The sequence below is a fragment of the Capricornis sumatraensis genome, chromosome 1 (genome assembly GCF_032405125.1).
Source record: "Capricornis sumatraensis isolate serow.1 chromosome 1, serow.2, whole genome shotgun sequence".
Taxonomy (NCBI): domain Eukaryota; kingdom Metazoa; phylum Chordata; class Mammalia; order Artiodactyla; family Bovidae; genus Capricornis; species Capricornis sumatraensis.
In genome coordinates, this window is record NC_091069.1 from 179490287 (window position 1) to 179516678 (window position 26392).

General features: G+C 36.1%; 1 protein-coding gene across 3 annotated transcripts in view; it reads left to right on the forward strand.

Moving 5' to 3' along the window:
• Positions 1-25603, forward strand: part of ATP13A3 (ATPase 13A3) — a 63502-nt gene extending 37899 nt beyond the window's left edge. For 2 of the 3 annotated variants that reach the window (XM_068981456.1, XM_068981463.1), the window contains 8 exons: positions 114-210; positions 1128-1200; positions 2772-2949; positions 3873-4060; positions 8935-9023; positions 14099-14179; positions 16000-16089; positions 22270-25603. In XM_068981456.1, the coding sequence (XP_068837557.1) occupies positions 114-210; positions 1128-1200; positions 2772-2949; positions 3873-4060; positions 8935-9023; positions 14099-14179; positions 16000-16089; positions 22270-22467 (994 nt within the window). In that variant the 3' untranslated portion in view covers positions 22468-25603. The remainder of the gene's footprint in view (positions 1-113; positions 211-1127; positions 1201-2771; positions 2950-3872; positions 4061-8934; positions 9024-14098; positions 14180-15999; positions 16090-22269) is intronic. The other variant, XM_068981470.1, reaches the window with a different exon arrangement.
• Positions 25604-26392: the final 789 nt, after the last annotated feature.

Below are 26392 nucleotides of genomic sequence, written 5' to 3' on the forward strand. Positions count from 1 at the left end.
AAAAAGTGCATTGTTGTAACTTGAATGTTGATGTTCATCTGTCAAGATATAATTGTGGTTTGGAGGAGGCATTTAGAATACTTCTATTCACATGCCAACATTTGTTTTCACAGGGAAGGCCGTGCAGCTTTAATGACTTCCTTCTGTGTATTTAAATTTATGGCTTTGTACAGCATTATACAGTACTTCAGTGTTACTCTGCTGTATTCTGTGAGTACTGACATTGCCAACAGAGATGGTACTTAGTGTTAAGACATTTAAATTAAAAATATTGGGCATATATGTTTCAGTTTGAATATATTCATTAATTGTGAAACTTAAATAACTAGCACCTATACATTTTCCTTTAGTTTGCTGAATTTTGAGTAGCAAATTGAAAATCTCGTTTATCTGAAATAACATTTTCTTTAAAGCCAACAGCTGTGGCTTCAGCCTTGTGAATAAAAGATAACTGTATTCTTTTTTTGCCTTTAGCACAGATTGGACATTTTTTTTTTCAGAACTCTTCAAAATGTCAAGCTGTGACATATTTTAGAATTGCAGTTAACTTTGCTATACATTTATAAGGAAAGGCCAGAATGAGAGAAGATGTTTCAGATGTACTTTTAGGACTTGTATAAACAAGTGATGTCCCTAGGTATGCCATGGATTTTGTGGTTGAAGTGATCTCACTTTAGGTTTTTCTCTTGAGTGAACATTGGTGAGATGCCAAGGAGTCTTTGTGAAACTATCCCTTTTTACCATATGTGGAAAATATCAGGAGGGATGGTGTTGGATATTAAGAAAGCTTCAAAATATTAATTTTCAAGAATGTTGAATATTGTGGGTAGAAGTCTGTGCTTTCTTTTTGCCAAAAAACTTTTAAAGGTTTTTATTGAATAGATTTTTAGAAGCTACCTTTTATACTAATATATTAAATTGTAAATATGTTCTGTTTCACTAATTTAAAAGCAAATGTGTTTAATTTTTAAGCAGGCCAAGTGTCATTTTGAAGTTGTCGTTATTGGGGGGAAAAATTAAAACCAAGGAGGAAAAAGCTAATAAAAGCAGGGGGAAAATAGTATAGAAGTGGTACTAAGAATAGTTCCTGAGCTCTAACTATTAAAAAAAAAAAATTCCTTCTCTAGATCTTAAGTAACCTGGGAGACTTCCAGTTTCTCTTCATTGATCTGGCAATCATTTTGGTAGTAGTTTTTACAAGTAAGTATTTTGTTTTGTTACTGTTTTCAAAGCATAGGAAATTCTGATGTGGGTTATTAAACTTTGGTAAATTTACATGAACAATTATAACACAGTGCACATCTTTTCATTTTCTATGTAAGGTTCTTTTATTTCTGATTGTTTATATTTTGCCCCATTTTTTTTTATTCTTTCTCTATTTTTTTCTGAAATATTTGAGAATATGTTAACATTATCATGTCCCTTTGCCACTGAATGTTTTAGTATATATTGCCCCAAAGTCATTCTCTTGTCCAGCTAAACAGTTATAAAGACTAAGAAATTTAACATTGATACAATATTACCTAATCCATACCTGTATTCAAGTCTTGTCATGTGTCCCACAAATAACCCTTAAACCCATTTTTCCCCCTAGTCTCTTGGCCCAGGATCTAGTCCAAGCTCACAAACTTCATTTAGTTATCATATCTATTTTGTCATCTTTAATTCAGAATACTACGTTCAGCCTTTTGCGGGGGACTTCTTGATGTTGACATGGGTTTGTCTGATGTATTCTCACTAGACTCAGGCTATGCATTCTTGGCAGGAATATCAAAGAAGTGATGCTGTGTCCTCCTGAGTACATCATATAAGGAGACAAGGTGTTGGTTTGTTTCAGTATTGGTGATGTTAACATCAAAATAAATAATGATGGTAATGAGATATGATCTGTTTAAATAAGTAATTGGGAGAGAAGGGAAAGCTCTTCCTTATAGTAAAGTGCTAACTAACAATATAGAAGGAACGATTGGCTTATCCAGTGGAAAGACCCTGGTCTTCCTGACATTTTAGAACTTTTCGTTGTGGGGGTGCTCTCCTGTGTTTCAGGTTACAGTATCTCTCACCTCTACTCCCTCGATGCCAGTAGCACTCTCCCATTTGTGACACCCAAAAATATCTCCAGACATTGTGAAATGTTCTCTAGGGGTCATACTTACTTTGGTTGTGAACCACTGAATTTGTCAGTCTTTAGTGAATGCTAAAACTAAGTGAATGGAAGTCAATAAGAAACAGGATTTTTTACACAGTCTTAGCATCTTTCTTATTAATTGCAAAGAGAAAAATAGAAATATTACGGTGGAGAAACTTGGCAGCCACCACCTTAATAAGAGATCAAAGTCTTTTTTTAGTGTTACTGTTATGTTTATATAGTTTCAAACCTTTGTTAATGTCTTCTTAGGAGGAAGAAGTGTGTATTATTTTAACTGTAGCTTTACAATTAAAGATTCAGAAATAAATTCTTAGTTAAACATATAAGGGTGGTGATGATATGTGCTTATACTTAGTATGCTTTTTACTTGTACTAGTGTTTCCTTTGAATTTTAGTAGACTAAAAAGTACTCCTGAGCCATTTCTTGAAAAAGCTTAAATTGTTCACTTTTACAGATTACTTAAACATGTATGGCATCTGGCTTGGTTTTTGGAGGTTTTTCATGTTACAGATTTGTTAGAGAAAAATAGTTTTTCTAAGTTCCTAAATGAATCTGATTATGTATTTTATAATGACAAGTTAATTTAGTTACAAACCTTTCCTCTTTTTCTCTTCAATGTAGTGAGTTTAAATCCTGCCTGGAAGGAACTTGTGGCACAAAGACCACCTTCAGGTCTTATATCTGGAGCCCTTCTCTTCTCCGTTTTGTCTCAGATTATCATTTCCATTGGCTTTCAGTCTTTGGGTTTCTTTTGGGTCAAGCAACAGACTTGGTATAAAGAATCACATCCATATTCATAGTAAGTTGGTCAATCCATTAAAAAAAAATGTGTAGAGTGTATGGGGTTGCAAAGAGTCAGACATGACTTAGAACGACTGAACAACAACAGCAATGTATATGCATGTAAAAATATGTTTAAATTTATGTAAAAATTGCATGCAGCTTGATTACACATTTAAATAATTTGACCTGCATTTGACTTTATCTGTAGGAAGATGGTCAAGCCAGGTCCTAATAATCATGACCCAGGCGGACCAGTTTCTTAAGTTGCTACTGAGCCTTGCTTTCCTTATGTATAAAATGAGAAAAGTAAAATTAATTACTAGGGTCTCTTCTAAACTCAGAATATTTATGTGTCTAACTTCTCTGTCCTCACTTTGGGAAATGGTATTTTGAAACTTAAAAAATTTGAGTAAAAGTATTAAGTGGATCTTTTATTTGTTTACGAGCTGAATGTTTTCCAGTTCACAAATCATAACATTTTTAAAATTAATTACACATAGGTAAACATAAAGTCTCTTTACCTTTACTATGCTGAAAGTGCATGCTCAGTCACTCAGTTGTGTCCAACTCTTTGGGACCCTGTGGACTGTAGCCTGCCAAGCTCTCTGTCCATGGGATTCTCCAGGCAAGAATATTGGAGTGGGTTGCCACTTGATCCTCAAGAGGATCTTCCTAACCCAGGGATCAAACCTGCTTCTGCATTGGCTGGCGGATTCTTCACCACTAGCGCCACTGGAGAAGCCCCATGCTAGAAGTACTCTGCAAATTAAAAGAGTGGGGAAACGGTTTATTAAAAATAATGTCTTATTAATTAATGAAGTTTCTTTCCTGTAATTTTTTTAAATTGACTGAAATGTGACTAGAAAGAAAAATTGGTTTCCTTTGGGACATAGATACTGTGTTTACTAATACAGGGGTTTTTTTGTGTGTGTGTTGTAGTGCTTTTAATACAACAGGAAGCCCAGACGGGAATTCTTCGCATTTGAATGATGAAACCAATCCTGATAAACATAACATAGAAAATTATGAAAATACCACAGTATTTTTTATCTCCAGTTTTCAGTACCTCATAGTGGCAATTGCCTTTTCAAAAGGAAAACCCTTCAGGCAACCTTGCTACAAGAATTGTAAGTCTGGCATTTACTGTGATTTCCATCTTGATTCCCTTCTTCAAAAGTAATGCAGGAGTAGAGTTAAAACTGTCCTTTCAAAATAAATAGATCTTCACAAATAGAATGAACCTAGTGATTTAGATGTTTACGGTCTTGTTTTATTCTCATGATAGCTGCCACCCTAGGTTTAAAATTAAAGTCAGCAGTTCTAAACATTCCTGGTTTTTACATCCTATTCCTCTGGCTCCAACTTTTATTTTTACAGCCCATTGGAAAGTTAGAATTAGAAGCAAGAACAGAGGCTCCTCACTTGGGACAGTGGGTATTATACTTTCCTTCTGGGTGGTCTGCACAGTACCAGCTCTTTCCTCATTTTTGACACCATTTCAGCCAGTATTCCCCTGGAGTTCTCCATTTCTGCCACCGTTGCATCTGCCGCAGAAGGGGCCAGTAGAATGGAGGCTTGTGCCTATGAAAACTTGTTTGCCTGTGGCTGTAAGAGACAGCATTTTGATTGATCACAGTTAGGGTTTTGAGGGGAAAAGAAATCATCACCTTACATAAGTTGCTGGTTTTAAGAAATTGAAACTGCAGTAATAAATATATCAAACAATGTTAATTTTTTTTTTTTTCGCATAGGACTTTAGACTTTTGCAGTATCTTGGGGTGAATAGTGATTATTCTTTTGCTGTAAGGAAGTCTCAGTGTTCTGGTTGGCACAGTGTTGGGTCACAGCTTTTGGCGTCTCATAGGAGGGATTACTGTGCACATCTCTGTCACATGTAGCGTTTACAAAGCATGTTCACATACATTGTCTTATTTAGTCTTTACTTCTACCCTCTGGTTCGTAGGGCAGGTTTTATTACTTTATATTTTAAGCAGGTAAGACTGTTCAAAAATTTAAATGTCAATAATTGAAATTTGTTTTCTACTTTTTTCCTTAAAAAATGAGCTGATATTTCTTATTTAACAAATGAAGACTGTTTTAATATGAAAATCATATTAAAACCATTGGGGACAAAAGGCCTTGCATAGAAGGTTTATCATTGTACTTTTTAAGAGAACTTCATAACTAAAGTTACATTATTATAAGATGAACTTGTCAAACTTAAGGTTGATATATTTTATCTTTAGTTGGGTATCTTAAAATTTCAAGGAAATACTGAGCATGCCCAAGGGCAGCTAAAACATCTATCAAAGAGCAAAACTAGTTGGTAATAAGCAAGACAGGCACACCAGGAAAGTTCATTTTAGAGATCTAAGTAAGTCCACTGTATTAGATATTAGATGCCTATTTTCAAATGCATCTGTTATATTATTATGGGAAATTCCAAAAAAAATTAAAGGCTTAAATATTTTGTATTCCTCGTTTAACTTAAAATTGATTTAAATAAACTCAATTGTTGATGGCCATACTTCTTTTTTTTAATGTATGTTAAAAATGATATTTTAGTAGAAATGTAGACACAAAACCTTTGTCCTTACTATTAGCAGCTCGTGCGTTCTGTCAGTAGTTATGGAAGTGCATACTGTCATAAAACATGCCTCCTGGAAAATGTAATAGAAACAGGAAAGTCACCATATATTAATACATACTTTGCTGATTTTCATATCTTGTCTGTCTGTCTGTGATTGAAGTCCCCTGATCTTGGAATGTAGTTGATACTGGTAAGTAAAGAAAGAAAAGTAGAGAAGAAAGTAAGAAATGACAGAAATAAGTATTACTGTATAAAGTGATATACAATGTAAAGTGTAAATATAGATGCAGAAGAGTAGGGGAAAGGTTAAGGCTTTCCTAGAGTGGACATTAGCCTTTCCTTTTCTAGAATACAGAAAACAGGTCTTCACTGGAGCCTGCTACTTGCTGTTCTCGATATCTAAACAGTATAATATATTCAGTCTATCTTGAGGTGGTTTTTTTTCAAGAATTAACCTTAATCTTAGGCATGTAAGGCTTTATAGAGTTTTTTGCTCACTTCTAGTGGTTCAGTTTGATTCTAAGTAAAAGCCTAATTTCAGCCTGGTTACCTATTTTTGATGTTAGTTCAGCCAAGTTATATTTTCGTGCTTGACTATGCTGTCATTTCAAAGACCATGATCACATGGATGTAGTTCTAACACTCTCTCTTAACTAGATGTGATTTCTTGGGATCTGGCTTCAGTTTTTGCTACACTTTAAAAATTTTGATCCCTATAATTTACTGCTTGTGAAATCCAGGTTATTTTTCAGTTTTTGAAGGCATTATTACTGACTTGCCAGTGTCTTTCCTGTTCAGGCCTGTGTGATTTTTCCTTGCCTGAATTGGTTGAAGCAGATACCTAGAGGCTCTGAAGGATAAGGTGACCTTTTAAAGACAAGTAACTGGGTAAGGAAGGAAGGATTAGGAATAAAAAGACTTGAAATTTGTGGTTATAGGTCAGACGATCCTGGTTGGTATTTTTGAAGAAGGAGCAAGAGGTATATGTCAGAGCCATAGACAAGTATTTTGGATCTATTTACTCCATATAGGTTTTTGTTTCTGAGTTACTTACTAAGGTAAATATGAAGGAAATCTTTATGGTGCCTTATTTTGATGCCATATTCCATCAAAAGGAACCGGTATTAAGAACAATTTTGTGATGCTAAGGCTGGGACATATGAATAATAAATCTACTCTTTCCTATGGGAGCCTCACCGTATCCCCATTTTATAGCTAAAAATTTAACTATGAATGACTTGCTGATGTTCACATAGCCTTGTGGCAGTATCTGAAACAGAATCTAAACCTTTAACTTGTGGAATATTCTCTCAGCCACCGATCACCACCAATACAGAGTTTGATAGCTGTCTTCTGGTGAAGAGTATTCCTTGCACTTCATAGGATTTACTAAGGAATCACTGACTGTGCCAGGAGATTCCAGGAGCTGAGAGCACAGTCTCCTAGAAACTCATACCTCTACAAAATGAACAACTGATTTTTTCATTCTTGGTTGAAATTCTTATTCATTTTTCCATTTTTGTTATTATATAGATCTGCCAGCCATCTACCACCCTTGTCAAATTCCTTTGAACAGTGCCTCTTTTTCTCCCCTGGCTAAACAAAGGAAGGATTCAATTATTTATTTTCTCCTTCAGATGGAAATCTTGGCAGATTTTTAGAGGTGTGATCAAAGGTAGTGGTTATAGGAGAAAGACAGATGAGAATTTGAGAATATTGTTGAGGTAAATGTAAGAAGTGTTTCAGCTTAAGTAACAAAAAAATTTTTTTTTCTTCTGGTAATGTGTGAAAACTAGATTGAAAATCTGTTTTTGCTTATCATTGTAAAAATGCAGTAGGATTTGCAAAACATTCAATATAGGCTATTACTTCATTGAAACAAAACATTTTCTGTTTCTCTCTCTGACACTTATGTTGGGACCTTCCCCCCCCGCCCCAGTCCTCTTTCTGATTTAGTTTCTGTGTGTTTTTTGTGTATGTTCATGTACTTCCAGCTCACAACTTTCCAAACTTTTTCTTTAACTGACTATATAAATATTTGAATGGCTGTGTAACATGTATTACTTTTGTTGCTACATTTATTGAATAGAATGTTGTATTTCCTGTTTGCAATTTAGTAGAAATTTGGAAAAAAAACAATCTAGAAAAACATTCCTTCTTTTATCTTAAATGGGTTCCAAATTTTTCACCGTGTTGGTCAGAGGCTCGTAGTGAAAAGATTTCTCACTTACGGCATGATTGGTAACACAACTTTCAGCCTAAGCTGCTAGAACAATAAATATCTATAATATATATACAGCAACAAATATATATATAAAACAATATTGTTTCTATAGAATAATAACAGTTGGCCTATAGTTTTCAACTGACATAGTAACAAATTTCATATTTACAAATGTCTCCCACATTTAAAAATATTGAAACCCCCCCCCATTTACAGTCTGTAAATAGGATATCAAACTTTACTCAATCTGAAGGATTCACAATAAGGTTTTGATTATATGTGGTCATAGTAAAGTTTGAGTTTGAAGCTGACCTCAAATAGGAACTTAGAAATAAATATTCCAGACCAAGGGAAAACGGAGGAAAAAGTTGGAATCTGTCAATATAATTGAGATTATCTCTGAGCCCCCCTCATAGCTTGTTACATAAGGGTGTGCTTTTATGTGCATGTGAAAGTATGTATGTACAGTTAACAAAACTGTCATGAGCAGGGAGTTTTTTGTTTTTGAGTTAGGAAAGAGATACAGAGTGCTGATGGATGGAATTTACCATTTCTGCCTACAACAGCAAGCCACAGGGTTAGCCCACACTTAAAGTAGCAGGTCAAGCAATTCCTGGGTTTTGGCTAGTGTTTTCTGTGGAAGTATTTTCATGGAGGAGATTAATGAGAAAGTGGGATTCACTTAAGTATAGAGTATAGAAATGTAAGTATAGATATAGAAATATACTTACATTCAACTTAGAATGTCTCTATTTAGGATTATAACTAATACTGATGATAAATGTTATCAGCATTTTTACAATCAACAATAATTGTCTTTGCATATAGTTTTAAATGATAATCTCATTTTGCCATAAACAGTCTGGTCTCCTGTTTGTGAATTATAGATTGGCTTGATTATCTTATAAAGTGGCTGTCCGTGATTAGTACAAATAATGTCCATAAAGGTCCATCCCTTATTTTTTTTTAATAAACGCTGATTATTTTCACATTACAGAAATAAATCCTTTGGGCCTGTATGATCTATCATATTGTAGGAAATATTATATAGCACACATTTTATATACTTCATCCATCTAAATAGATGTGTTCAAATCAAGTTTAGGGTTGACACTATACCAGTTGTTAATAGATGCCTTTTTACTCAAAGGAACTCCCTGATTTAATTGTTTTACTTTCTTTTCCAGATTTTTTTGTCGTATCTGTGATTATGTTGTATGCTTTCATATTATTCATCATGTTGCATCCAGTTGACTCTATTGACCAGGTTCTTCAGGTAAGGCTTAAGCACAGCAGTTATTACTGGTTGTCTGAAAAATGATAGGATCTGGGTTAGCAGTGGTTATTAAGATAGTAGGGGAAGATGACACATTGTTATTACACAGCAGATGAGAGTGCTGGGTGATTGCTAGAGCTTAAGATTTATCCCCCTCCGTTGCTCTTATGTTTGTGGGGGAAGAGACTAAACTGACTGTGTTTCTTACTTCTAGTGTGTTCTAGTATAATTTTGAGCATGCCCTCTTCAGCTTTCTAAAGTCCCAGTTGTTTTTCAGAGTGTTTGTACCACTGTATGAGAGCTTTTGTTCCACATCATTGCCAACATTTGTCTAGTGGGTATAAAGATGTCATGTGACTTTATAAGTAATTTTGATACATGGTTGGGTAGGATCCGTATTCTCACCTCACGTTGTTCATGTTGATCTTTTCGGCTGTCCTGAGCTTTTCCTCCTTCATATAAGTTTTAAGTGTAGTTTGTCAAGTACCAGGAAAAGCCCTTTTGGATTTTTTATTAGAATTACACTGGGTTTATCAAAAATTGAGGGAGAGGCTCTGTTTTCTTCAGAATATCTTTTTCTCTAAAGGTTTTTATTACAAGTTTTTATTAGATTTATTCCTGTAGTATTAACGGGGTTTGTTCCTCTGATATGTATCTGTTTAAAATTACATTGTGTGATCCTTTTATGCTGGTGAATCAGTGCAGTTATTTGGACATTCATCTCACATCTATCAGCTTTGTCAGACTTCATTCTTGGATTTTTAGATTCTCTTAGATTTTGTTTTAGACACTTATCATCTATAAATAGTGACTTTTTTTGTTTCTCACATTTCAATCCTTAAGTCTTCTATGTATTTTTCATGTCTGTTAACAACATGAGTGTTGGTGTGATAGTAATGTCCTTACCTCTATGGGGAGCATTCCTAGTATTTCACCATTGGATATATTATGGGCTGTAGGTTTCTGGTATATACATTTTACCAAGTTGAGGAAGCTTACTTCTATGGTGTTGGTGACATAAATATTTAATTTTATCTAATGCTTGTTCTATAGCTGTTGAGATAATCACATAGTGTTTCTCCCAGGAGAATGTGGTGAATTACAGTTGACTGATACTCAAATGTTGAACCAGTACTGCATTTGTAGAATAACACCAATTTGGTCACGGTGCATTCTTTTTTATATCTGCTCAATTTAGTTTATTACGATATTCTTCAGGATTTTTGCTTTTGGTTGCATGAGTGAAATCAGACTTAGTTTTCTTTTTCTTGATGTTATTGATAGGTTTAGATATAAAACTTAAATGAACTTTATGGATGAGCTTTATTTCATTGACTTTTCTATATTTTAACTAATTTCTTTAATGGATATTTAGGTTGTCTTCACTATTTTGCTATTATAAACAGTGCTATATTTGCAGATTCTTGCATACTTCATTAAGAAAGACATATTTAGAAGTTAACGTCAGTAGACGAATTTCTTGGTCAAAGGATGGCAAAGATATCTAGAATCTGAATTTTTATAAACATATATTACTGGACTCTGGAGAATTTGGCGGTTTATAGTCTTACTGACAAAACGTGGTCCACTAGACAGGGAATGGCAAACCGCTTTGGTATTCTTGCCTTGAGAACCCCATGAGCAGTATGAAAAGGCAAAAAGATATGATACTGAAAGATGAACTCCCTAGGTCGGTAGGTGCCCAGTATGCTACTGGAGAAGAGTGGAGAAATAGCTCCGGAAAGAATGAAGAGACGGAGCCAAGGCAAAAACAGTGTCTAGTTGTGGATGTGACTGGTGATGGAAGTAAAGTCTGATGATACAAAGGAACAATATTGCACAGGAACCTGGAATGTTAGGTCCATGAATCAAGGTAAATTAGAAGTGGTTAAACAGGAGATGGCAAGAGTGAACATTGACATTTTAGGAATCAGTGAACTAAAATGGACCGGAATGGGTGAATTTAATTCATTTGACCATTATATCTACTACTGTGGGCAAGAATCCCTTAGAAGAATTGGAGTAGCCCTCATAGTCAACATAAGAGTCCAAAATGCAGTACTTAGTGCAATCTCAAAAATGACAGAATGATCTCTGTTCGTTTCCAAGGCAAACCATTAAGTATCAGAGTAATCCAAGTCCATGCCCCAACTGCTAATGCTGAAGAAACTGAAGTTAAATGGTTCTTTGAAGACATACAAGACCTTCTAGAACTAACACCAAAAAAAAGATGTCCTTTTCATCATAGGGGACTGGAATGCAGAAGAAGGAAGTCAGGAGATACCTGGAGTAACAGACAAGTTTGGCCTTGGAGTACAAAATGAAGTAGGGCAAAGGCTAACAGAGTTTTGCCAAGAGAACAGACTGGTCATTGCAGATCCCCTTTTCCAGCAACACAAGAGACAACTCTACACATGGACATCATGTGTTGGTCGATATTGAAATCAGAAATCAGACTGATTATATTCTTTGCAGCCAGAAATGGAGAAGCTCTATACAGTCAGCAAAAAACAAGACGGGGAACTGACTGCAGCTCAGATCATGAACTGCTTATTGCCAAATTCAGACCTAAATTGAAGAAAGTAGGGAACACCACTAGATCATTCAGGTATGACCTAAATCAAATCCCGTAGGATTATACAGTGGAAGTAACAAATAGATTCAAGGGATTAGATCTGATAGACTGCCTGAAAAACTATGGCAGAGGTTTGTGTCACTGTACAGGAGGCAGTGGTCAAAACCATCCCTAAGAAAAAGAAATGCAAAAAAGCAAAACGGTTGTCTGAGGAGGCCTTACAAATAGCTGAGAAAAGAAGAGAAGTGAAAGGCAAAAGAGAAAAGGAAAGATACATCTATCTGAATGCAGAATTCCAAACAATAGCAAGGAGAGATAAGGAAGCCTTCCTCATCAATCAATGCAAAGAGATAGAGGAAAGCAATAGAATGGAAAAGACTAGAGATCTCTTCAAGAAAATTAGAGATACCCAGGGAACATTTCATGCAAAAATGGGCTCAATAAAGGACAGAAATGGTATGGACCTAACAGAAGCAGAAGAGATTAAGAAGAGGTGGCAAGAATACACAGAAGAACTATACAAAAAAGATCTTGATGACTGAGATAACCACAATGGCGTGATCATTCACCTAGAGCTAACATCCTGGAATGTGATGTCAAGTGGGCCTCAGGAAGTATCACTACACACAAAGCTAGTGGAGGTGATGGAATTCCAGTTGAGCTATTTCAGACCTTAAAAGTTGATACTGTGAAAGTGCTGCATTCAATATGCCAGCAAATTTGGAAAACTCAGCAGTGGCCACAGGACTGGAAAAGATCAGTTTTCATTCCAATCCCAAAGAAAGGCAATGCCAAAGAATGTTCAAACTACCACATAATTGCACTCATCTCACATGCCAGTAAAGTGATGCACAAAATTCTCCAAGCCAGGCTTCAACAAAAACAGTACATGAAACAAGAACTTCCAGATGTTCAAGCTGGATTTAGAAAAGGCAGAGGAACCAGAGGTCAAACTGCCAACATCTGTTGGAGCATAGAAAAAGCAAGAGAATTCCAGAAAAACATCTACTTCTGCTTTATTGACAGCACCAAAGCCTTAGACTGTGGATCACAACAAACTGTGGAAAACTCTTAAAGAGATGGGAATACCATAACCTTACCTGTCTCCTGAGAAATCTGTATGCAGGTCAAGAAGCAACAGTTAGAACTGGACATGGAACAACAGACTGGTTCCAAATCAGGAAAGGAATATGTCAAGGCTATATATTGTCACCCTGCTTCTTTAACTTACATGCAGAGTACATCATGTGAAATGCCAGGCTGGATGAAGCACAAGCTGGAATCAAGATTGCTGGGAGAAATATCAATAACCTCAGATATGCAGATGACACCACCCTTATGGCACAAAGTGAAGAGGAATTAACGAGCCTCTTGAAAGTGAAAGAGGAGAGTGAAAAAGTTGGCTTAAAGCTTAACATTCAGAAAACTAAGATCATGGCATCCGGTCTCATCACTTCATGGCAAATAGATGGAGAAACAGTGGAAACAGTGACAGACTTTTTTTTCTTGGGCTCCAAAATCACTGCAGATGGTGACTTCAGCCATGGAATTAAAAGACACTTGCTCCTTGGAAGAAAAGCTATGACAAACCTAGACAGCATGTTAAAAAGCAGAGACACTACTTTACCAACAAAGGTCTGTCTAGTCAAAGCTATGGTTTTTCCAGTAGTCATGTATGGATGTCAGAGTTGGATCATGAAGAGAGCTGAGTGCCAGAGAATTGATGCTTTTGAACTGTGGTGTTGGAGAAGACTCTTGAGAGTCGCTAGGACAGGAAGGAGATCGAATTAGTCAATCCTAAAGGAAATCAGTCCTGAATATTCATTGGAAGGACTGAAGCTGAAGCTCCAATATTTTGGCCACCTGATGTGAACTGACTTTCTTCACAGAGATGAGAAAAGGGTCTTAGAAAAGACCCTGATGCTGGGAAAGATTGAAGGCAGGAGGAGAAGGGGACGACAGAGGGTGAGATGGTTGGATGGCATCAGCGAGTCAATGGGCATAAGTTTGAGCAAGCTTAGTTGGTGATGGACAGGGAAGCCTGGCGTGCTGCAGTCCATGGTGTCTCAAGGAATTGGACACGACTGAGCAACTGAACTGAACTGATAGTTCTTTTTTATGAATTTGCTTTAAATAGTATAGAGTTTGAGTATTACCTCATTGTTAGGTCAGTGTCTACTTCATTGTTTAAAGAAAGGATTTTTTAAAAAAAAATAGGGACATGTTAGAAGTCATAATCTAGTAGGGTATGGGCTTTTGAATTTGAATAGGAATTGTCTCTTGAAGTTCAGCCATTTAATGTATATTTTAAACATTTAGTTACTGCACTTTACATTTTATCATCTGAAAAGTGGATGTAGTATCTCTTTGTGGCGTTGTTGAGGATTGAGTAGATAGTATATGTGAAAGTGTTTGGTATATAAGAGGGATTAAATAAATTTGGAAATTATGATATAATGTTATTATATCAGCTACATACTATATTACTTTTGTCTTACAGATAGTGTGTGTACCATATCAGTGGCGTATTACTATGCTCATCATCGTTCTTGTCAATGCCTTTGTTTCAATTGCAGTAGAGGTAAGTAAGCACCTCACATAATCAAATGGCTACCTTGCTGCTTTGTGATTTTTGGTGATTTAATGGTAATGCAGAAAATGGAAAGGTAACATTATGGAAATCCAGAAAGAGTTTGTTTCACCCTAGTTAAATTCTTTTAGCCTTCTCTTCCCACTTTTTCTATGAGCTAATGATAGTCATATTAAGAGATATGAGGGAATTCCCTAGTGGTCCAGTGATTAGGACTCCACGCTTTTACTGTGGAGGACACAGGTTTGATCCCTAGTCGAGGAACTAGGATCCTGCAAGCCACACAGAGTGGCCCCCCAAAAAGAGAGAAATGACTTACGTATAGTCATAAATAAGCAGTTAGAAATCAAAAATTAGTGATTGAGAGAGGATTGGTGCTCTGGTGGCCCATAAACTGGTAAACCGAGGCCGTGAGCTCAGAGTACCACCCGAGTCCTGTGATGTACAGTAAAGCCTCACATTCAAGGCAGGAGAGGGACAGGGCTGTCTCCATGAAGCATAGTAAACATGAATAGTAAGAGAGTTTACTGAAAATATAAAATAATGACTGTTATAAACTTACTCAATTGCTGGAGCTTCTCCCTTGGTATTTACTTTAAGTTTCCCTAGAAGGAAGAGGTCTTAAGTACTCTTTGATCCATTGTGTACCATCGGTTATTCTCTAGGATTGCCTTTAGGTCAGCTTTTCTAAAAGGAGATAGTAAGTTCTCATTTGCTGCTTATTAATAAAATTTGGTCTCTCAGAACTACTGTTATAATTTGCTCTTAGAGTAGAAGTATATCAGATGAAGAAGGAGATACAGTTGTGGTTTTTTCTTAAAATTTATGTATTTTTGGCTATGCTGGGTCCTTATTGTTACACGTGGGCTTTCTCTAGTTGTGGTGCATGCGCTTCTGATTGTGATAGTTCTCTTGCTCCAAAGCGCAGGTTCTAGAACTTGCAGGCTTCAGTAGTTGAGGCACATGGGCTTACATCTTCCCAGACCAGGGACTGAACTTGTGTCCTCTGCATTGGCAGACAGATTCTTAGCCATTGGACCACCAGGGAAGTTCCAGTTGTGATGTTTTAAGTTAAGGGTTTCATAAGAGTAGGCTTTTGAATTAAAATTAGGTATTTGTGGAAAGTATGTATACTTTAGAGATAATAGCTCTAGACTTAGAAATTATGTTTAATTTGTTATCTTTCTAAAAAAATGACTTGGTATTAAAATTGGGGCCATAGTGGTAGCCTGGTAATATTATGGTACTGATCTTTTTCAGTTGCCCAGTTTAATGTATTTTTGCTCTTTTATGGAAAGCACATCTAAGATAATGTATATTAAAAGCTTTCCTTTTTCTATAGTTTATCTTTTCACATAAATGTTATTTAAGAGAAAATATTTTTAAAAAACAGATTTCTGGGGAATCCTTTCTAATCTCCATTGATTTATTCTTGCTTACTATCAAAAGAATTACTTTTTCATCATGCTCACATAGGTATATTTAAATATAAATAATTCATTGTTACAAAAAAAAATTCAGATTATAAAGCATTATAATATGAGAAAGGCCTGAGGATTCATATAAAAGCCATATTCTGTAGAAAATTTAGAGACCCCATTTTACCAAGAATTTTGTGATGATTTATATTTGTTATAAAGGTCCTGTTGTTATTCTTTATCCTTTTTCAATATTAACTGAAATTCTCTGTGTGAAAACCAAATCATGTTTTTCACTAATGTTTCTGCATTGTGAGAGCTTTTTTAAACGTGTGCATTAATAAAGAATGATGTAGTTGTTTTTCATGCTTAACTCACTGGACTGTCTCTCAGAATTTCTTCCTTGACATGGTCCTTTGGAAAGTTGTGTTCAGTCGAGACAAACAAGGAGAATGTCGCTTCACCACCACACAGCCACCACAGGTTGGAAACCAGCCCTTACTCAGTTCTTCTCATCAGCTGTGTACTCTGCATTGTGTAGGATGTGTAGGATGGTATTCCGTTGTGTGTTGCTCAACCTTTCCCTCTGTGCCTGGTATTTCATTTTTTTGTAAAGACATCCTAGAAAATTCATGGCAAGCATTTGTTACAGATGTTTTAGGACTTCAGAAATTTCAAAATCTCTTTTCCATTCCAATCTCTTTCATGTCAGTGTGTGAAGGTCTTGTCCTCAGTGGTAAGAGTTAATTTTCTCATTTCTGTCTGGCTTTAATTTTGTTTCTGGTTTTTATAAAGAGTCCCATTAGAAGCTAAATGAGATGGATGTAAATAAAGTTATGAAATGGAGATTGGTTCTTCATGGATCAGTGTTCAAAAGTCAAAATTTTGAGGAATTATTTCTGATTCCTTGTTAGTTACTGTACCTTAATTTTGGGTTTCCCCAATCTCTCATCATTCAGAAAAAATTTCACAGAGAGTGCTCATTTTTATGCAAACCGTGGTTTAGGACTTTTTACTGTTTGTGGTAAAAAGGAAAGGGAAACAGAATAAAACCAATTTTTTTGTGTTAGGATGTTGAAATTCTTGACAGAAAATATAGGTTAGTCTTATTTTTTAAACCAGTACCATTGAATCACAGCACTGAGGCAGCTTACTGAGTGCAGAGAACTTGACAACTCCCTCATTTTGCCCATTGCTATTTGTAGGTTCGGTTTATACACATGAGTTCTAAACCTTTTACTCATCTCAAGCCACACAGACGCTTTCCGAATTCAAGAGGATTCCCTGGCATGGGTCACTCACTTATTTTTAGCCTTCTTTTACCTGAGCAGCTATGTTCTGACCTTTACTGTGGTAATTCATTAGGCTTGGTGCCTAGCATAGTATCACAGGATCACTTTATAAGAGGTCCTATAGAGCACCATTTCCTCTTCTCATGCTCGATGATGAGTAGGGATAGTTTTGTAATGAAAGTGATGAGTCTGGAATCTGCTTTCGCTTCTTTTTCTCAATGCAGTGTAATACCCAGTTGTCCCCAGTAGTGTGACCAGAGCTGTATTAGAGACTCAAGTCCTGAGAAAGACCTCCTCGGTCCTGGTTACCTCACTGTATTACTTCAGAGGGTTAAGTCTGGGTCATATCATCAGTCCTCATATAAAATATCTGTACTGTCAAAGCCTTGGCCCAAGGAAACATTTCTGTTGAGTTTTTAGTTTTTCCAAAGAGATCTCCGACAATTAATCTAAACAGGAAATGCAGATTCTGAAGAGGAACTATACCCTGGTTAAGTGAAAAGTGGGTAGCATAAAGCTCCTTTAAACCATTTGAATTGGAAAGCCCTCCTCACTTTTCAATCAAAATTAAGTGGCAGAAAATTCTGTCATTTGTTATATCTGTTTTCTAAAAATTTATAAGTAAGTATGTGTCCTTACTGTATTTAGGAGTGTGTGCCTCTCATGTGAAGCTGCACCTCTGAAGTGCAGTGGCGGGGAGTGAAGGTAGAAGAGTGGTCTAGAGCAGGTGGCTCCAGCAGGCCCACATGTTTACCAGCCCTGAGCATCACTGAGTAGACAAGAATCTTGGCCTTCATTATCTAGGGCCATGATTTAAGGAAGCATTTTTTAAATTACTGGCTTTAGTAAAGAGAGTTCTTAGAAACTCAGCACAGAATGCTGTGCTTTCATCTTCTGACACTTGCGTTTGTAGTTCACTCTCACCGTTCGTATTTGTGCCTCTTGGAGACCCATCAGTTAGTCAGATTCCTGTAAGACTCAGCAGAAATAATTACACCACCACCACCACCCCTTCACCGCCCCCCCCCCCACCCCGCCGCCAGATCCTTCCAATCTTAAGGTGTTTCTAACTTCGGTTAATACATAAAGAGCATTCAGTCAGCTTGCCATGGTTATGCAGCTTATGAGAGTGGCAGAGCTGGGAGCTGAAGCCAGGGTTTCCGTTTCAAGAGGAATGCCTTTTCCACTATGCCACACTGCCTCATGTTATGGGGCCATAGAGACGCAAACTGACATAACAATCAAGTGACAAAATGGAGACAAGCAATAGCTTCTGTTTCAGTACCTACTTTTTATGGTAGACACTGGGAGGTATTTTGTATAAATTCTCTCTAATTGTTACAATCACCTAAGAGATTGGGATAGAGAGATTAAAGATACTGCTGTCTTCACAGATGAGGAAATGGTGTTAGAACTGGAATTCAAATTCACCTTTATCTGGGTCCAGGAAAGGCTGCAGAGGCTTGAACATTCTTGAAAAACCAAATAAACTTTTAGGTGTCATTTTATTTAATAGTAGATATTTTAGATATGGGTTTTATTTATTTATTTATTTTTGCCCACTGAACATTCATGCAGCTAACCTAATTTAGATACAGGTAAGGTTTTTATATAATAGTCATTTATTTCCCATGTTTTTTATTGTTAATAAAATATTAGTTTTTTTCTTATTAACGCTCAGTGGCCTCAGTAAATGTCCATTGAATCAAATTGAATCAAATGGTTAAATAAACCATTTGTAAATAATCAAAGTTAAAACTTACATGTAACTAAGTATTTTTTTTCCTACAGTGACCTTTAGTGGCCCCAGATATTAATACTTATTCTCTGACCAAAAAGAAAAAGTAAAGGAAAAATGATTGTTGAAATGGCAGTGATTTTCAAGCAAGGACATTCACAAAATGCCTGAGCTCAACCCTTCCTCTGCTGAATGAGAAGTGTTCAGTGGAGGACCCCATCACCTGTGGCTTACTATGCAACTTTCCCCGTGTTTGAGAAGATCTGTGCTTCATATTCTCTTTTAAAGAAGCGTTTGTGTGTATCTTGTGTCTGATAAACCGAGGCTGCTTAGTGCTGGATGTAAAATTAAAGTCATTAATATCAGGTATTTTGATAATGCCTGAGAATTTGTCCTGATTTTGTTTTCCTTTTAGAGGGAAAAAAATCCAGATGTCAGCCATAGTCTTTATGCCACTTAGGATATTATTCGAGCTTATTTAGATAGAATGCTAATTCTGATTGTCTTTGTTTTATATTCAGGATTGGTATGACAAAAGACTTATATGCATACCACAGTACCATTACAACATTTTCCCCATAGCATAGCTTTATATTTTACTTTCTACCCCTGAAAACATTTCCTAAAAGACACTGCTAGGAGTAAGCTGGGATTGGGGTTCTGGAATGAACAGCCTGGACTGGTCTTCTAAAAAGCAGGAGAATTTTAACTTTTTGAAAGTTCTTTGTGGTTTCTCTGCTGGGCTGCAGTTGCTGCTTTCCCTTCTCTCAGGGATACACTTGGTTATTCAACCTTTCCTTTCAGCAGCAAGTCACAGGCTCCTGTTACTGGGGCTCCTGTGTTCTGCTTCAGGGACTTGGCCTTGATGTTTAGGGAGGCCTGGTACACACTCTTAGCCCTGTGATGCAGCTCTTCTCTCTCCTTGCACAGTGCTCGCCTTTGTCCTCTTGTCACCGTCTTCTCTCCCTTGATTTAGTTCTCATTTTGCCATGCCTGTAGCACCTTTTATTTTCTCTACCAATGAATTAGATTGTTTGAGGATGTCTGTGGTATGTTTGTGTTTGTAAACTAACAAGTCTATGCTTGCTTATGGTGTATTTTTGTGTATAATCTTTAGGGGAGGTGAGGGTTCAAGAACAAAATATGAATCTAATGTGGAGGGGGGATCCCTAGTGTTCTATGGGACTTAATTTATTATAACAAGTGTATGCTGCTTTTAATAGGGGCATGGTTTTTTTTTTTTTAATACACTTTAATGTAAAATGAATACTATTCAGTTGTGATTCTGTTTGCAATGGAATTTGTTTAAAATGTTATTGCTTGCCTTATTTTACTGGTGGGGAATGATGGATTTAATTTAATTTGTGTGTGTGTGTGTGTGTCTGTGTGTGTGTGTGTGTGTATCTTACATTTGAATACACCTGACTGTGACTTTCCTTAATTCAGCCTGTTATGCATTGCTTTCAGCCTAGCTGGCTCATTTGGGCAATAATGCATATATGTTTCTGGTCCCCCTCTCTTCTTTTTTTTAAAGTCACCTTCCTTCACCATTCACCCTTGTCTGTGATCCTTTAACCATGTCATTTGTTGTAAAGTAAAAAGTGACAGCTTTCACATTGATTTAGGAACAGTGATTTTTTTTTTTCCTGTAGTTAGATTGAAGAATTTGAACAAATCTTGGGGAAAAGATAGGTCCAAGTGGTGAACCATAATTTTATATTAAATATTAAGGTATGTCGTGCATATGCCTGTATTATTATTCTTTGGATCACCTGAAGAATCCTCTGTCTAGTCTCTTCTGTATTCTAAGGCAGATGTTTTCCTTTGGATTTCCTTTAAGGTGATAATAACTGTTTTTAGCTATGATATAGAGGCTACTAGATAAATAATCCTCAAATCTGTATCCCCACTCACCCACCCTACCACTAATTCAATATAGCTTACTTGTGACAGGCCACAGGTTTTGCCTTTAAACTCTTGGTAATGGTGCAGCTTACTGTATTTTGTTGACAGAGTAAACTAGAAGGCCTTTAAAAGCACGTCGTTACGGTGTCTGTGTATTTCATGGGGTTGCAAAGAGCCAGACACAACTGAGCGGCTTCCACGTCTCCCGTGGTGCCTTACGTTCCTGGTGCTCTGCCGCGTGCCCGTCCCCAGTTTTGAAGGAGGAGAGAGTAGTAGGTCCTGGAGACCTGCCGGGTAAAAGTATGAAATTTTTAAAAGGTTTTCATTTTAAAGTATTTTTGCTGTTCTCCACTGGCCAATTGAGAAACCTATGTTTCAGGATCTGTGTTACATCAAATTTGTCTTTCTCGATCATGAAGTTATTTTGAGAGTTAACATTAGAATGTCTTTGTCAGTTACATTGTTTCCATTATGTGAGTTTACAGGTGATCCTTGAATATGGCAAGGATTAGGGTCACTGACCCTCCCTTCAGCCAAAAATCTGCCATGATTTATATAATTTATAGAACGCCCAGATAATGGGGTCCCTCCATACCTTCAGATTCACCCAAGCATGGATCATGTGGTATTATACTATTTACTAAAAAAATCCACGTGTAAGTGGACCTGCGCAGGTTCAAACCCATGTTGCTCAAGGGTCATCTTTACTTCAGTTGAGATTACACCTGGTTGTAGCCTGGGTTATATGTTGATGGCAAAACAAAACAACCTAGGGTTTAAATTTTCTTTGTAGAAGAAACAGTCAAAGTAATTTAAGAATTGACTATTCTTTAGAGATGAATCTAACTACAGATTTCAGTATAGTTCATTTGGTTTTATTTCCAGTTTCAATGAGACAAATTCTGAGGACCTGTATTGAATTTATATTTTTTTGTGCAGTAACCAGGAACTCTGCTTTCTTGTTCTCCAAGAACTATCTAAGATCACATTCAGTAAAAACATTAGGATTGATCAGAAGGATTTCTGTGACAGCAGAGCTTTTTATAGTGAAATAATACTAAGAAATAGTACTTGCTTTATACCTCTGTTTCCAATTGTGGAGCACCAAGGGGAAACCATCATAAAATAAATTTGTTTTTTTATGTTAGTGAGAATGTCGTTTTAAAAGAAGTGATGGACATTAAACATGATCTAAGCTCTGATTTTGACCTAACAATATTTAAATAATACTTTGAAAGGTGATACTAACAGTAGCAGTGGTATGTTTACACCGTTTTCTTCCAAAAATGATCAGGTGGTTAAGTTGCTAGAAGCAGTAGCACCAAAAGATAGTTTGGGGCTTTCATATAATATTAACAATTTTTTCTCTTTCTGAATAGTTTAAAGTTATTCTCAATACATTAGATGTTTTATGTAATGGAATCATAGCCTCCAGGTATACAAGTTATTTTTAAAATGTGTATGCATACAAGAGGAGATAGGAACATAGAACTAAATAAAATGAAGTAAATTACATAGATAATTTTAAAACTATACTCTTAAAAAAAATAATGTTCCTAATTAATTGAAAGCTGCCTTTTTTAAGTGCATTTTTTTTCATGTATTTCTTGTGCTCAGAAGTCATTTCCTCTTATTTTTCTGTGCTGATGAACTATGCTTTAACAAAATTGTTAAAAACAACAGCTCTTAATTTACTGGGTGTCCCTTTTTTTTTGCTTATGTTCTTAGGAGTCACTGGATTGGTGGGGGAAATGCTGCTTGTCTTGGGCCCTGAACTGTAGGAAGAAGATGCCAAAGGCCAAGTACATGTATCTGGCTCAGGAGCTCTTGGTTGACCCGGAATGGCCACCGAAACCTCAAACAACAACAGAAGCTAAAGCTTTAGTAAAGGAGAATGGGTCATGTCAGATCATCACCATAACCTAGCAGTGAATCAGTCTCAGTGGTATTCTAGTAGCAGTACTGAGGAGAGTGTGAATGTAGGACTTTATCTGATCCTGTGCATCACAGTGGCACCCTTTCAGTTTGTCCCCCTTCCAATATAGTATTTGAGAGCTTTTTTTAAAAAACAGAAACAAAAAGAAATTGGCCTGCCAGTTAAATAATTATCTATAAAGTCCTATACCTTCATTCAGTAACTCTAAATATTATATTTCTAGAACTTGCTTCCTTGTTACCCTCAGTAATACTCTATAGGGTAGAGAAGAAAGTTGGTATCTGAAAGGTGTTTAGATATTATTTTCTAAGACTTATTAGTTTATGCCTTTAAATTTATTTTCACAGCCTCCTTTTTAGAAAAAGTCATCATTTATATACAGTCCCTAAATTTGTGATTGATAAATAAAATGGGTGTTAATTAGCCTCCAGTGAAAATAGGTAAAAAGCCTGTTTTCATTTGATTTCAGTATTTCTCCCAAAGAAAACTTTGTATACATACACCAGTTCCCTTTGATAGCCTAGAGTTAGGAGTGAGTTTAGGGTGTTGCTTATAGAACAACTCAGGTAATTTCCATTTATGGTTTTATATTTTCTGTACAGACTGCCTGGGTTTTATTTTTCTATCAGCAAGGTGCTTTACTGCCTTCTTGAGATGTCCCTCAAAGCTATTAAGTGCATCTTGGGCTGCGTCTGGTGTCAGTAGTGTAATCTGCTTCAGTTATATGCTTAAATATTTTTCAGTAGGAGGAAAGCTTATTTCTTTTGGCAGTAGATGTAGGTCTATCTTTCTAATATACCTTCATACCTGTTTTTTCCCCCCTCAGGTTTTATATTATTTTAAATGCCTTTTTATTTTCATTTACATCTCTTATTACCTAAAGACATAGGAAAATTGTCTTTCGGTTTTTTGTGTTTTAGTTTTGGAGTTAGAATTTTCCCTCTTAAAATTTTAAAGGTTTGATGTAGGTCTCTCACCTGTCAATAATGAGGCTTATAAAATGAGCGGCTTTGAATGACTGCTTTTTTTTCAAACCAGTATGAACCTGGTGAGTTTTTTTTATGCCATTAGGTGGCGCCAGAGGTCAGAGCGTACCTATTTTGGATTGGGTATTTGCAAATGAACATATTGGGTTGTGGAAATTTCTGGGAGAAAAAAAATGAAGTTAAAAAAAAAACATTCATTGAGCCAAAAGAAATGTGGAACATGTTTTTCACCTTTCTGTTTTTCCTGGTTAGCGTTTAAATTCTAAACAAAATTAAGGTTTGGCAAAGCCTGGAGTTCTGATAAACAGGAAAACTGATACTGCTGTAAAGTAGCTACTAAACTACTAAGACTGTATGATCTTATCCTCTGTTCTTCCTTGACCAGTAGCATGCTTGTGCTTTCTGCTTCTAACTGATCATTATCTTCCTGATACATATTTACCAATTTGCTCACATGTTACCCAGAACCGTAGAACCACATGGTTCTAATTTTTTATGCTGCAGAGAGCTGATGATGTTTGGTAACTGTAGAAAAATGTAAGTTACACTCAGGATCACTGTTACTGCTATGGCCACTGATGATTCTTACAAAAATATAATCGAAGTTTTCCATCAAAAAGTATGATACTATATTAATACACATTAGATGATAAGAACAGTTGTTCCATGAATGATTCTATGAAGCTATGCATCTTAGACCTCTTGAGCTGTGAATTAGCACTTTTTTCTATAGTTACTCTTTTAATCATTTTATAATTTCCACATTCAATTCACTTTCAATATATATGAGTGTATCCTTTGATTTAAATACTGAAGCATATAATTAATTGCTAAGTAGCAGCTTAAAATCCAATTATTAGATTGTATTTAACATCCTTAAGAGCATGATCATAAAAGAGCTATATTTTTGACACCCTCCCCCCTTTTTTAACTTTTAGATTTTATAAGGGTTTTATATCACATCTTCCCGTATTGTTTTCAGAGGAATGAGGTTTTTAGGTAGGTAGACAAAGCATTTGTAGGAGGTTAGATTTGAATATAGACAAGGTGGGTTGTTCAGGTTGTTATTGGATGGCTTCCAGAATGTAATTTGAAGAATGTCTGTGAGTCCAGGTGTGGGTCCTGCTCAGTGCCATAGATAGAGTCCTCCTCTCTCTGTAGGTCACCATTACATAGTAATTTCGATTCTGAATTTCACATTAAATTATTTGAGTGTATACAGATCTAAATTTTAAAATCTGTACATATATTATTTTGAAGTATTAAGATTAATAAATATTGCTGATTTAAATTTTATTTATGCATATACTTAAAGGACAGAAATGTCCAGAAAAGTAATTGTTAAATAATATGTAACTTTTTAACTTTTTAAATAAATAACAAGATTTTTAATGTGTGTCTCCCTCAGGGTTGTTTAAAGTTTTTTTTTCCCTCCCTCAAATATAAATAGTGGTAACTATATGTTTTGTAACTTTTAGCACCAACTGCTGTAAAGCAATGCTGCAAATAATGCTTGAATAAAAAGTGGCTAAGCCAACAATAAAATAAAAACTTTTTATATTAGTTTTGTAATCCCTACATTGGAAAGCTTTCCAAATTCTACTTGCATTTAAATAAAACTGTTGCAGTTTTTACTATTTATTTTGTTTCCCATGTTTAAGAAAATAACTGCACAGTTTCAAAGGCATGGAAAATTATATCAGCGTTTATGTACTCTGTTCCCAAAATGGCTATGGATCCAGTGTCCAGAGAAGAGCAGAATTCCAGCTTTAGAAAACATTCTAAGATTTCACGCATGCAGTTTTGACATATCTGAAAATAGACTTTTGTATATTTGTGGTGGGAGGTGGTTGGGAACTTTTAACAAAATGTTAATTTTTGTACAGTCTGTGGGCATTTACACATTTTTAATGCATTAAGATTTGGTAATTATGTGCACATTAAATTAATAGTTACTTTCTGTTATGATTTGTGAATTCCCTAAGACTTTGGATTTTTTTAAGTAACTTTATATCAGAAATGATACTGCATCTTTATATTTTTAAAATTGTATTGCTGCTCAAGAATGGTACCCTGATGTCAAAAAGGCATACATTCAAATTGTACATTCAGCACTGTAAATAACCTTATGAATTTTTTTTTGATTGAAGCTGGTCACAATAAAGATTTAAATGAATGATATAACATTTCTTGTTTTCTGTGTCTTTATATACATCTGTTTGCTCTTCAGTTATGTGAATACTGCCCACTCTGGATTTATTTTCCTGCTTAATATTTCCCCCATTTCTTCTTTTAACTTTGAATTTTTCAAGAAAACAGTGCAGCTTTCCACATGTCACATGTCTGTGACCAGTCCATGGTAACCCATCAGTCAGATGCATTGTAGAACCAAATGTTAGTATCAGGAGATCGGAGGGAAATGGTGAAATAGAAGACTGGGGACTCAGAATTTATTAATAGTTAGGAAGATCAAACTAAAAGCTGATGCCACGTAAGCCATGGTAAGCCTGAGGTGAGGTGGCACCCGTGGATGTGAAAAGAGCACTCCATGGAGTGGGAAACCTTGGAACTAACTACTGACCACAGGAATCCCAGAGAGGGCAGGATGCACCTGGCCTTCTGTTTGGGTTAGGAGGGCTTTCCTTGTATCATAGCTTCTGCAGGAGCTGTGTGTCTGCTGTGAGCCAGGTGGCTGATTGCCTAGTGTAAGACTTAGTTTGAGCCCAGGTTCCTTCCATTCAGTGTGGGCTGATCCTGTCCCTTGCACCACAGCCTGCTGGTGGTGGTACAGTTGTGCTTGTCTCTCCATCCTCTTCCCCCTCCATCAATTCCAGGTGTATACTGCAGGAGAGGACAGAGGGAGTCCTGGGAGTTTGAATGAGATTGTCCCCATGCCAAGTTGGGGTTGTGGTTACTCTCCAAGCACAGA